Raw genomic sequence first — 13,885 nt, 5'->3', positions numbered from 1 at the left:
CACAAGATAAAATGAATAAAAACTTTAAACTTTTTTACTTCACTTGCTTCCCATTCCATAATATTAGACCACATTTATATATATGTTGATTTATATGACTCCTAGTTATACTAAATGACTCTTAATTATACTACATAAATTTTCATTTTTCAACATCTAGAGAACCCAAAAGGTTGCCATAATTCTAAGACTTAGAGAAGACTGAGAGTCATCTCAAAACTAAAGGACCAAATTAATTTATTCTTGAATTCCATACTAGCCCATTAATCTAATTAACTAGTCAAATAGGCTAGCTTAATATTCAACAATATGTGAAAGCTAACAGTTTCATGTCCCTGCATGCCTTCTTTGATAGTTTTTGTCAACTTCTGATATAGTTGCACCTCCGAAGATATACAAAGGGGTTTCTTGGAGCTGCTTGGAGGAATGATTGATATATGTTATTTTTCGTTGGATGGATGGAAAAGCATGTAATTCAGGAATAATCATTTGTTTAATTTCTTGTTGATTTCAGTACTTGCTGCGAATGATAACTGCTGGCAAGATTTGAGTTTAATCACTGTGTGTTTCTAAACTTTTGAGCACAGTTAATTGATATCTTGTGATCCATGGCTTGCCTGAGATGCAGAACTACAATGTGCTTATGGTTGTCTAAATTAAAATATTTGAGGAGATTGTTGTTAGGCAGCAGATTACAGCTATCTTATTAGTAATCTATTGTTAAAAGATTTCCTTTATTATGTTAACATGGTGGTATAAAAGGTTTGGCTGAGAATTGCTGGTCTTTTATGATGCAATTGAAAAATGTAAGATCTAATGTTATCTCAAGTTATGCTACACAAGATATAAGTTGACATCTTATTACTGATTAGGTATCGTCATTTTAATTTTCATGCAAGGAACTAAATAGTTTAACGCGTTAAAGTATTCACAAAATGGAATAGCCATTTTGGTCTTTAAACACATTCTTCCATATAAAATTACATATCCACAAGAAGAAAATTTTGGGATTGATGGATGCATAAAATAAGTCATTTCACATATAAGACTGACCATGCAATGGCCTACGTTGCAATAGAATGGATTGTCTTGTGTAATTATACAATCACCAGCTTTGTAGAGGTAAAACTTTTTTCCTCCTTTTCCTAGAAGAGGCATGAAAATACTATTATAGAATAGAATTATAAAGAGTATAGAGGAATAAGATTAATCCTTGCATTTATTGTAGAAACTCAAACATATGACTAATTCCAAGATATTTATTACATGATCTTCAATTTTTTGGAGATCTTGACTTGCATATTATCGATGAAGGAAATATATGCAAATCTCCATGATTTTTTGAAAATCAAAACTCCAAAAAATAACCAAAACCCAAAAATAAATCCAAATACAATGGAGATATATATCCATATCATGTCATCTCCATTGTCTTTATTTGATAGTTGAGCAGAAGTTGCATCCGTTGGACAGTTGTTGGTCAATGGAGGGCCACAAAGTCCATCATTATCTATGTAACTTAGGTTGGTAAATGTTTGCAATTGACTTCCTAACGGTATTCTTCCCGATAAGTTATTGCTTGATAGATTCAAGATTTCAAGAAATGATATATCTGAGATACTAAGAGGAATTGTACCTGAGAGATGGTTGTTCGACAAATCAAGAGATTCTAACCATTTCAATGCACCAATCATCATTGGGATTTCACCAGTCAAATAGTTCCTTGATAAATTTAGGAATAGCAAACCTGAAAGACTTGTTAACTCAGCAGGGATATCACCAGAGAGAAGATTACAAGATAGGTCGATCCCCGTCATAAGTGAAAGTGTGTTTTTGAATGAACATTCTACCCCTTTCCATATTACTTGAACACTCTCAGTATAGTGAACATTTGAATTGAATTCTTTTCTCACCTTCTGCTGTCTTACGGCCATGGAAGCAAACTGATTGAAGCTATATGGTATGCTTCCTGTAAAATTATTATTAGCAAGGTCCAGGAGTTGTAAGGAATCGAGACGAGATAATTGTGGAGGAATGCTACCATTGAACATATTGGATCGTAGGCGAAGGATCTTGAGTGATGGAAAGCTATTACCTATCCACGTTGGGAGCTTGCCATAGAATATGTTCTCCCCCAAGTCTAGTACAATTAATTTTGTATGGGCTTTTAGTACTGAAGGAAACTCTCCTGTAAGACTATTGTTACCCAAGTGCAACGATTGAAGATGATGATCGGTGGCGCTCATTGAACTTGGGATCCTCCCACAAAGATTATTGTTCTCCAAATTCATGAATTGGAGAAGATTCATATCCCACCAACATTGAGGAAGCAGTCCTGATAACCAATTATTTGATAAGTCGAGAAGTTCCAAAGAATTCATAGTACAGAAGAATGAAGGTATGGTGCCAACTAAAAGATTGTTCATGAGAGACAGAGATGTGATAGTGGGTAAGAAAGTGAAATTGGAAAAAGTATGGGTGGCGTGATTAGAGAACATGCTTGATATTTGGCCAGTGAGTTTGAGGTCAGACAAGTCGAGCAGGATAAGTTGAGAAAGGTTGCCAATGAAAGAAGGTATAGACCCAGCAATGCTGTTGCCAGTCAAGTTTAGATAATTTAATGAAACCAATCTACCCAGTTCTTGTGGGATCCTTCCAGTCAGGCGGTTGCCACCAAGGGATAGGTGGGACAAGCTGGTCATGTTCCCAAATGTTGACGGAATTTCACCGCCCAAAAGATTATCGCTGAGATCTAACCAATTAAGATTTGGGTGAACGCTGAAAGCTTTTGATATGTCTCCGCTAATGTGATTCACGGAGAAGTCAACTTCTTGTAGGCTGGTGCAGTTCCGCAAGCTAGCTGGAATTGGGCCACTGAATCTATTATTATTTGCATACAAAGATTGAAGTTCTTCGCGATTGCATACTGACATTGGAAACATCCCTGAGAAGTAATTATCTGAGAAATCAATGTCTGATAAGAGGCTATAATTGCCAAGTTCTGCTGTGATGCTACCACTGAGTTGATTGGACTGTAGAAATATGTTCTGGAGGTTTGGCAATTGAGAGATGGTGGTTGGTAGCTCCCCTTCTAGCTGGTTTGCGTCAAGGCCCAAGTACTGCAACGCTGTCATGTTTCCTATCTCTGCAGGAATTCTATCCGTCAAGTTGTTGACGCCTACATCCAGTGTGGTAAGTTTCTTGAGACAGCCGATTCCACGAGGAATGGAGCCCGTGAAGTAGTTTCCCCAGAGGATTATCTTGACCAACTTAGTCAAACTCTGAATCTCTGCTGGAATTGGTCCATAGAGATCATTGACGTAGAGAGACAACAAAGCAAGCTGCGTAAGGTTGCCGATTACTTGAGGAATCAAACCTGTGAGATGGTTTTGTGAGAGGTCTATCTCGACCAAGTTGGTCAAACTCCCAATCTCTTCTGGAATAGGTCCATAGAGATCATTCAAACTGAGATCAAGGTGGGTGAGGTTAGATAGAGAAGAGAAGTCTAATTCAGCAATGGTGCCATTGAGTCCGGAATAGGATAGGCTAAGCTCCACGACGCTAGCGGCAGAGTTGCAGCGGACGCCAAACCAGTTGCATGGGGTTGTGGAGTTGGTGAGTGACCAGGAGCTAAGAGAGCTAGAATTGCTCAACCTAGACTTCCATATCAAAAGGGCTTGTGCTTCAGTTTCTCCATTGGTTTCCAAAGGGAAGAGGAAGAGGAGTGTGAGTAGTAGGATGGTAAGGATGAGTGTTTGTTCCATTGATAATTTGGTGGAAAATGATACTCAGGCTTCTGCCTATATAATTTGTGCCATGGATAATAGAGCAGAATAAAATGGTGCAGTCAAGAAAATACAATGAAAGAGTTAAGGAATTCAAAGAAGGGACATAATTGTCTGTGCCATAGATAACACGTCGAATAGTCTTTGCTAACTCAGTTATTTTCTTCTGAATAAAATTTTTAGTGCATCTTACTTTAAACGCAAGAAATGTGGACACTACTGGAATAACTTCATTAATTGGTCGACAAGGATCGATGGAGATTGAAATATAGGGCTGGTAGAAATGACCAATAATTTTCAAACCATGCATTCATATGTATTTTCTTTTATACGATAGAAACGCTGGCTTGGCCTTACTTGGTGTTGGTAACACGAGAAACGAAATGATACAGTCAAAATCGTGTTGGCAATAACAATCTGATTTCAAAAGTCACAAAAAGCTAATTCAAAATAAATAAATTAATTAAATATACTTATAGATTACAAAATGTAAAATTTTGTATAGTAGAGTATAGTATTAGACACTATCTCCTTAAGACCAATTCGCCCTCCACCGATTACTTCTAAAATAGTGGACGTTGATATCCCAGACTGCCTTGCACTCGAAAGGAAGGAGTTATTTGAATACCTTGTTGAATCCAAATCATGTTGTACTCTCTCTCAAATGCAGACAGAAGACTTGAAACAGATTTTAGAGGGAATGAACAAAATTCGGTCCAGAATTATAGGATTAAACATGCACGACGAAGAGATGCGAACAGTTAAAGCTGGTCTATAAATGGATGCACCATTTCGGGTTTGAATCGATTAATAATTATATATTGTGAAGGGGACACACCACTTCGGGTTCAACTGATCAAACTCGGGTCTGAACTGATTAACAGTTATATATTGTGAAGGGACACACCACTTTAGGTTCAAACTGACCGAACCAGACCTGAATCAAACCAAATCCAAATTTGTATCAGGCAAAAAATAATTGGACTTGACTCACACACGTGAACAAAACCGAGCTGAGCCGGGCTGGGCGGCGCACATGTGTGAGTTAATTTGCATAGTATTATTTACCTACAAAATAGGTACCGCTTTTGGAGCCCAAAGTCCATATGAAGCTTGTTACTTATATACCATACTAACATTTCTCAAATATTCAATATTGTATTAAACTCACTTCTTTTTATTTTCTTATAGCTATGATACCCATTTTATAATAAATTTTCGGTCACTTCTCTTCATGGATTTAAATAAATGAATATATGATAATAAAGTACTCTTTGAGCTTTTTTTAATTCCATTATTAATCCATCATTAATCACTTAAAATTTAGTTTAAATTAATAAAATATTCATATCAAATACATAATATTTCTAATAAATCGCTGATATGTTGTAAATTTGGAAAAGAAGATAAATAACAAAAAAAGACATACTCTGATATAATCTTCAGCTGACATTATTAAAAGATCGACCATTATGATACCATAGTGGTTGAGTCTTATTAGTTTATGATCGATGTCATTAATTTAATTTAGTGAATTTTTTTACTAGAGCATTATATACACAAGATTTAGATTCACTGTGGCTTGTTTGTTTGAAAGTGTTGACGTGTTTGCTTAATCTATATATTACAAGAAGTTACCTTCCTTTCTCGAGCGTATAATTATCTTATATACTCATGTTTTATTAAAAATAGTAATAAATAATTTGAAACATTGATTCCTTGCAATTTAATTTATTACTTACGTTAGAAATTCAACCAATCGCTTTTGTGAACACTACCTGCTTCTTGGGTGCAACTTTGCTGGTGTCGTTTCGTTCACGGTAGGACTAGATGCCGTAGCGTAGAGGAGAAGAAAGAAGTGGATCGTAGACTAGTTGACTCCAAGTCAACTTAGGACTAGAGGCCCAAGACTAGCTGACCTTTGTCACCTCTCTCATTTTTCTTCGTCTTTCTCTTTCTCGTTGAGCATTGTTTCTAATATATAATCATTTACTATCACATCAAACTTATCTGTGTTGGTACAAAATACATACATTTTGTAATATATAATCATAAAAAAATGTTAGAGATAAGACACAAATTGTCCTAAGGTCCTGTTTAGTTCCAGGATAAGAAAAAAAAATAGGAGAGACATAAAATGATAGCGCAATCCTAAATATAAATATTATTTATTAAAATTATATCTTATACTATATATTAATCTAATTAATAATTTACTCTTAATATCTATCTCATTAATTTACTTTACATCAAATTAAAAAGTAATTATAGTAATTTTATTTTTTTTATATTTTATATAACATCAAAGAAGGAAGTATATAAATAATGAGATGCCTATGAAAGGTCGGGTATCCTCATAAAGTATATAATGTAAATAATATGTTCACACGTCGCAAAGTATGTTGGTTGGACTTATGTTTCTCATAAAGGAAATAATAAAGGGAAGTTTAATCATTACTCTCAATCGTTTAAAGATGTTTTACTATCTTACCAATCATCTAAGTGGTCTCCTTGGGTAATCGTTCCAATCCAACATCTAGAAGTAGAAGTCTTCTTCACCCTTGTCGTCAGATCCAAGTCCTTGGTGGCTTCTTCCTCTGTCTGTAAAGGTAAGTGCGTGCTTGAAGTGCGGACGTCCTCCTGGTCATATTGCCAAGTCGCAGGGAGAAAGAGAGGTGCTTGTGGTGCTACAGAGAGGGTCACCCAAGTTTCGCTTGCCCTAATAGACCTTTTATAAAATAAATAAATAACCATTCACTCCTCCTACCCAATTCTTCTTCTCTCCCTTTTCCTTCCTCTCACACCCCGCAGTCACTGATAGGTCATTTCTTCTCTCGGTTGAGGTTACACATAGTAGCCTCACCTCTTCGGCTTTTGAGCTCTTTTCCAGCCATCTCCGTCTGCATCTCCTCTCCCGGTCTGGTTGGATACTTTTCCCTTTGTGAGATGAAGCTATTGATGTCACTCTTTGGGGCTCTCGTGGCCTGGTTATGATTTCTGGCAACCTCCATAGTTGTCGGCCATGGAGGAGTTGTCTCATCGCTGCCGACCACCTTAGATAAACAATCCTTAGGTTGTGCGCACTAACTCTCGACCTCCTCATCCTTCTAGCATATCTTCATCGATCTCCCCGATGTCTTGCCGGTTCATTTATCTTATCGTTGTTGAGCTTCTTCCTATCGAGATGGTCAAACTCATGCTTCTTTCTAATTTTGTCGGCTCCTTGTGTGCCTTTTCCTTAGCCGGAGAGAGGGAGCAGGTGTGTTTGCCCCGGCTGCTGATAGCGGTGTTTGCCGGCAGCCACCCCCTTTCTTCTCCTCGGTTTGCCTTCTATCGAGTGTAAGGAGGGGGCATGAGGTTGTTGTATGATACACCTTGTTAGAGTCTTTACTTATTGCATTAGTTGTTTATTTTTATTAAAATAAAATTCATATAGATCGCATTCGAACGCCCCTACGAAGGCCTACATCAAGTTAACAAATACAGAGGACGTGAAAAGTGCGTTCGAACGTGATTGGCCGCGTTCGAACACCTGCATCACGTTCGCACATACGAGAATGTCTTTTTGTGCATTTGAACGTGATCGGGTGCGTTCAAATGCAATCAACGGGATTACACTAGGATTACGGTTAGTTATTGTATTAAGGCTAGTTGGCTAGCCTCTATAAAGGTGTGGATGGCAACCAAATTTATTATGCTATTAGATTATTGATTTCTTACTTCCTATCTTCTCTCTATTCTCTCTCCCTTCTCCCTTTTCACCAACCTACCACCTCTAATCTCCTAACTTCTAATCTCTCTCATCTATCGAGTCCTTCCTCTTCTTTGGGATCTCGATCACTTCTTCCCTTTCGTCTATATCCCTTCCACCATCCACCTTCATCTCCATACCCATCCATAACCCTAACATGCACTCCACCCGTCACCACCACCACTATCACCCGCGTTCTTTCATATTTTCGTCCCAGTTTTAGTTCGAATCTGTGAAGGGATAAATACAAAAATTTAGGGAGTTACAAATGTAACCCACTTAGCTTCATAATTTTCTGACTACTAAAGAATATTTGGTGAATATTTTTCTATGGTTACGCAGATTGATTTCTGTAATAAATTTAAATCTTGAAGGAATCGTTTTGTAGCTTATCTTTTGGTACCGTAACCCATCAATTTGGTATCAGAGCTAGGTAAACCTCAGACCTCTATTAATGGTGAAAACAAGGAATATGACATCAACAAGGAGACCAATAGAGAGTACACCGACAAGGGAAGACTCAACTCACGATAACCCTAACCGTGAGGTTGATTCCTTTGGAGCGACCACGACAAGATCGAGTAAACCAACGTCCATGGGTGTGAATATGGGCTTGGCGGATGAACTTAGGGGCATATTCCAAACATTGCTGCATAGAGTTGACGCAATGTAAAGGATCATAATGATTTAAAGGAATATGTCATGAACCGATCGATTTCGTCATCTCCTCGACGACGATCGGTGCTTCAAGAAAGACCAGCGGTGGGACCTCATCGAATGGATATTCCACAGGTCCAGGTGCGACATGTTAGTGTTAATGATCCTCTTTTACTTATGCCTACACAACATGCCCCACCTCCGTTACAAAACCCAAGACCGGCGGTGGTGGAAACCGAGAGGCGTGCGGCACCGGTGCGCTTCGTCGAAAAGGACAATTGGCACTTTGAGGATAAGGTTGATCTCTTTGGAGATGGTGATGGACGTGCTCAAGGATTTAGAGAAGGAGATCAATATGCACAAAGGTTCAAACTTGAACTAAGGATCTTTCACGAACTCGACAATGCTATTCGGAGGAAAACCGCATGCTTGGACTTTTTAAAATTTCAAGGCGGTGATCCAATGGATTGGGTGTTTCAAGTTGAAATTGTCAAGAGATAGCGGAGGATGCAAAAGTCCAGATGGCAAGCTTTCACCTCCAAGGAACGGCATTACATTGGTATCGATCGGTTATTCGTGGTGGAGGATTTACTGATTAGGCTGACTTTTGTGGGAGGATTACACGCAGATTTGGGATATCGACATATAAAGATTTTTCTGCCACATTAAGCAGATGGTTCAGAGGACGACTGTATTGGAGTACCAAGCTGAATTTGAAAGAGTTAGTAATCGTTGTGAGCCACCTTGGTCTGAAACAACATTGATGAGCACATTTATTTCAGGGCTACGATAGGAGATATAAACGGATGTTCGTGCTATTTGTTCAACCACTCTTGAGGAGGCCTTTGAGAAGGCTGTGAGGATGGAGAAAAAGTATAAGGCTCCCAAGATGGCAGCAAAAATAAGTTGGGGCAACCGAGATGGGCGGCTTGCGCTTGGAATGTCGGCTGAAAATTTTGCGGGTTCAAAAACAGCGGCTGCGAGTACTAGATCATGACCATCTTTGAGACCTTCTTTCAATGTTAGAGGAGGCACAACCCCCCCTCTCCATTCGAACTCTCACACCTACTAGGTGGAGGAGCGAAGAGCAAAGGGCATTTGCTTTCGATGCGATAAACGTTTCACCCCTAGTCATCGGTGTTCCAAACCGATCGGGAATGTCATGCTCATCGACGGTCTCGAGAAGGATAATGAGGTTGCTGATGATGGAGAGTGTCCAGAGGAGGTCCATGAGGAGGCCGTTGAGGAGGGTGCGGAGGAAGATATCTAAGCTGAAATATCGATGCATGCATATTCGGGTACTTCCGCGCTGAGGATGTTATGGTAGATGGACTCATTAGAAAGCATTGTGTGCACATCCTCATCGATTCTGAAAGTACACACAACTTTCTAGACAAGAGGTTAGTGAGGAGATTGGGTTTTGATGCTGAACTGACCACGGGATTTGATGTTGCTATTGGAAACGGCACGAAGCTTAAGGCGGAGAGCTTGTGTCGTTGGGTCGGTATACGGGTGCAAGGACACGACATCATTGTAGACTTGTATCCATTGGCGCTGCGATGAGCGGACATTGTCCTAGGCACACAATGGTTACAAAGCTTGGGACTCGTCATTTTTTATTTCCAAAGCATGTGGATGAAATTTAAGCAAGGAAACAAAGATGTGCGTCTTGATGGTGTTCGATCTCCGCCGATTTCTGCGATGCAGCCGATGGTAGGGCTGCCATGTGCGAGTGATTTGGCCTATCTTCTTTAGTTATGACCAGCAGGAGATGAGCCTCAAATAAGTCTAGATACTATCATCGAGTTGTCTAATTTATTAGATAAATTTGCTAGACTGTTTGAGGAACCAAAAGAGTTGCCACCAAGGAGAACAGCGAACTAGGGTTTAGCATAGAGTTATCCCCCTTGTTCTTTCTCCTTCCTAGTCTTTCTTCCTCCCCCACTAAAGTCAGATCCCTTGTGCTTCCTTGCTATAATCTCTCCTTCCCCTCGATGCCGCCACACATCACCCGTGTCAGCATCTCCTATTCCCTCTCCTTTCCACACTACTACCGCTCAACTTTGTGACCCCTACAGCTGCTCTTCCATGCCACCTCCGCTGCTCCCATCCAACAATCCTCACCACCTCCGCTGCTCTCCTCCTCTCCCTCACTAGATTCGTGCTTGGACGTTGTCTTCCATCTTTGTCTTAGAGCAAGTGTAGGACTTTTGTCAAAGAGTTTCTCCTACTCTTTGTATATCAGGTCTTATCGTTGTAATCTTAGAAAGTTAATGAATTACCTTTGCCTTAAGCTTAAGGCGGAGAGCTCTAAGTCTCCTACTCTATTGTAGATCAAGTGTGGGACTTTTGTCAAAGAGTTGTTGCTCTAAGTCTCCTACTCTTTGTATATCAGATCTTATCGTTGTAATCTTAGAAAGTTAATGAATTACCTTCGCCTACAGGTTTTCCCTCAAAGAAAAAAAAAAGCTAGTCAAATTAGGAATTCTATCTGCCACATGAATTTTCATAATAATTAGGATAAAGGATAAAAATAAATTAACCTTAATGCCCTTCCCTTAGTTTAATGTAAATAGATATTTGTAATTTTCTTTTGCAACTATTATGTTATCTACTCATGCTTAGTTTTGGAATTTCCACCCAAAAATTAATTTGATTGACTATAATTCATACAATATCGATACCATTACAAACGACATCAGGAGAAAACATATCAATATATTTTCACTACATACATATTATAAAAATATTACCAAGTATATTTTAGTCATATGGCATTACAATGTTCAAGATCGAATCTTCAAAATGTGGCACAATAGTGGCTTGCACCATAAACAAAAATTATTTATGTTTGGACCAAGTCACCTTCTCAAGCAATGCAAGGCTGCAGCATTAAATGCAGTTTCTATCTTTTTCTAATTTTACCTTCATTAGGATTAGGAGAGAGAATTCCTATTCTTTTAAATAGATAGAAGGAAGAAAATTTATTATTTATTATTCTCCTATAGGAACACAAATATGAACTTTATTTTCTCCTATATAGAATCCAAATATATGAATTATCGAAACCAGTCAATATGTATGAAATATATTATTAATTACTATATTAAAATTTGAGTTTAATTTATAGAATCCCAAGTTACTATTTGGGAATTCATACTTAAAATAACTTTTCTCAATTTAATGATTTTGACATTTTTTTTGTAATAAATACACTAATCCAAACGTTATCCCCATGTCCTATGTTTGAATGTTGGTCTTTGATACCACTTATTGCAAATGAGATAGAGGAAATAGAAGGAATCTCAAACCGACATGTTCCGAATCAAATCTAGATCAATCTAGATGTTGGAATATTTTGATACTTTTATGGGTGGTAGCCTTATGGGTTTAGATTTTAATGGCTTTGTTTAACGTAAATCCAAGGTTGAGATGAAAAGTTATAAATAAAACAATGGAAAAATATTATAATAGGACAAATTGATACATATATGACGTTGGCGGTCGTCTGAGGGTGGTGGACAACCATAGAGTAGGGTGAATGCTAGATGAAGATAGTGGCTAGGTGGGAAAGCTGAAGACCCAATAGAGGCAGAAGCAGAAGCGCCAAAGGCTGTCATGATTCAAGCAAGAAAACATAATCTATCTGAGTTCCTTGTGCAATCTGACTCGCAAAGGCTAATCAACATTCTTCAATCTAAGAAAGACTATCTATGGCAATGGCGACATACCTTTTTGGATATTTTTTATCTTTTACTTGTCTTAAAAATCAACCATTTATCCCACTATTATCTGGAGGCCAACTTAGTAGCTGATAGGTTGGTTAACCAAGGGAGAATTCAGTCCTTTTCGACGGTTTAGTTTAACACCCGGCCAAATAATATATTTAATCTATTGTATAGGGATGCTTTGGATATCTCGCTGGATACTTGATAGCACTTTTGGCCCTCTTTTGTGGTAATGAATATATAGATATATGTTTGTTGCCACAAATAAAAAAAAAAAATAGAGATCGGAATTGTTAAGAAATCACCAACCATCTATGTAATATCTACATATCACATAGAAGTTTTATTCCTATGGTCTGAAATATTCAACTCACTATCCAAGTCTCTAGTTGGCTCTTATATGTAGAGTCTCAATTGTGACATTTGTGTTTGTAATGCATCACTATCATATTGAGCATAATCATCAAATACATTACTATCATTGTATTTGTCCACAACTTTAGTAGAAATAGAAGAAGCTCTACAAATTGAAAAGATAGAAAATATATTCTATTTGTACTCCTCAAATATCAAACCAAGAGTGAGATTAACTTTTTTCAACATTTATTTGAGAATCTAAAACCATAAATCTTTTAAGACAATATGTCAAATTTTAGCTTACGACGAGGATCTAAAACTAAGACATAAGATAATATCAAACTGTACTTTGATCAATATTTATCAGACTTTACATGCATCTCTTTAATCATATATTATGAAATTATGTGAACCATAAGAAAACTCAAGCAAGTGTGTATAATTCTTGAATACTTTTTTAAAATAAAATTTTGATGTTGAATATTTTGTCACAAAAAATTGTATATGTATCACTTTGATAAACTATTGCAGGAAGTCTATATTTAGGTTGGTCAAATATAAATTAAAAAAATAACTATTGCACTATAGTCTTAAACCATAGGAGAGTTAAGTGCTTATATATATGAGGGTTTGATGCAATTGACCCAAATCAAAACGGGTAAAGTGCAAATAACTCTTACTTTTTATAACTACATATTATAATTTTTAAAAATATATATTTATTCACATTTATTATATGAACTTTGATCAGTATTATTTTGGATACATTGAAAAACGTATCCAAATTTATCTCTTATAAGTATATTCAAATTCAACCATTTCAAGAGTTAAAAATTTATATTAACGTGACAATTTAAAAAATACATCCATTTAAGAACATACATCTATTTAGGGGTTTGTTTGATTTCTTGCATTTAGAAGTACATTTGTATTAAGAGATGTTGTATCTAGATAAATAAATGACTTGTTTGGTTAATTAAATTTTATAATGTTGTATATTTGTTAAACATATATTTGGTTAGTTATATTTTATACTAACATATTTAGTAGACGAGTGTTTAATTAGAAGAGAATAAAAGAGAGGATAAGAAAGATGAGTTAGCATTAAGGATGAATATGAGATGAGAAGAGAGAGATGAGTTGGGATTGGATTAGGATTGAAATAAGATGAGGGAGATGAGTTTGGGTTGGGTTGGAATTGAAATGAGATAAGAAAGATAAGTCAGATTGAGATAGCTAGATGAAGTCTTTTGACATGCATTTGAACAAGGTGATTGCTAAAAGACAGCATCTGAGTTTAATTAGTTTTTTGAAATACTATTTTCAGATTTGGTGCACCAAACCAAGCAATGGTTTTTGGATTAGATAATGCATCTATTAATGCAGTATCTAGAAAAGCTCTCAACCAAACAACCTCTTGGTGTTTTAATCATATTTTTATCATATGAATTCTAACTAATATTATTTTAGATGCATTTAAAATCTTATCCAATCTACGATTTCATCTCTCACGAGTATCTTCAAATTTTATATAGTATGTTGCTAAAATACATAATCCATTGTTGGTTGATGTTATATGTAAACAGTTAATAGAATCTGTTACTCTG

At 36.9% G+C, this 13,885-nt stretch overlaps 1 protein-coding gene across 1 annotated transcript; it reads right to left on the bottom strand.

The window, feature by feature from the left end:
* Positions 1-1,191: 1,191 nt before the first annotated feature.
* LOC140801042 (uncharacterized) lies at positions 1,192-3,859 on the bottom strand. The gene has a single exon (XM_073156033.1). It carries the CDS (start codon positions 3,762-3,764, stop codon positions 1,263-1,265), a length of 2,502 nt encoding a protein of 833 aa, XP_073012134.1. The 5' UTR covers positions 3,765-3,859; the 3' UTR covers positions 1,192-1,262.
* Positions 3,860-13,885: the final 10,026 nt, after the last annotated feature.

Source organism: Typha latifolia, chromosome 14 (genome assembly GCF_019914945.1).
Source record: "Typha latifolia isolate L0001 chromosome 14, TyphaL0001v2, whole genome shotgun sequence".
In the NCBI taxonomy this organism is placed as follows: domain Eukaryota; kingdom Viridiplantae; phylum Streptophyta; class Magnoliopsida; order Poales; family Typhaceae; genus Typha; species Typha latifolia.
The sequence above is the reverse complement of the archived record's forward strand: the minus strand, read 5'-3'. Positions and strand labels throughout refer to the sequence as shown.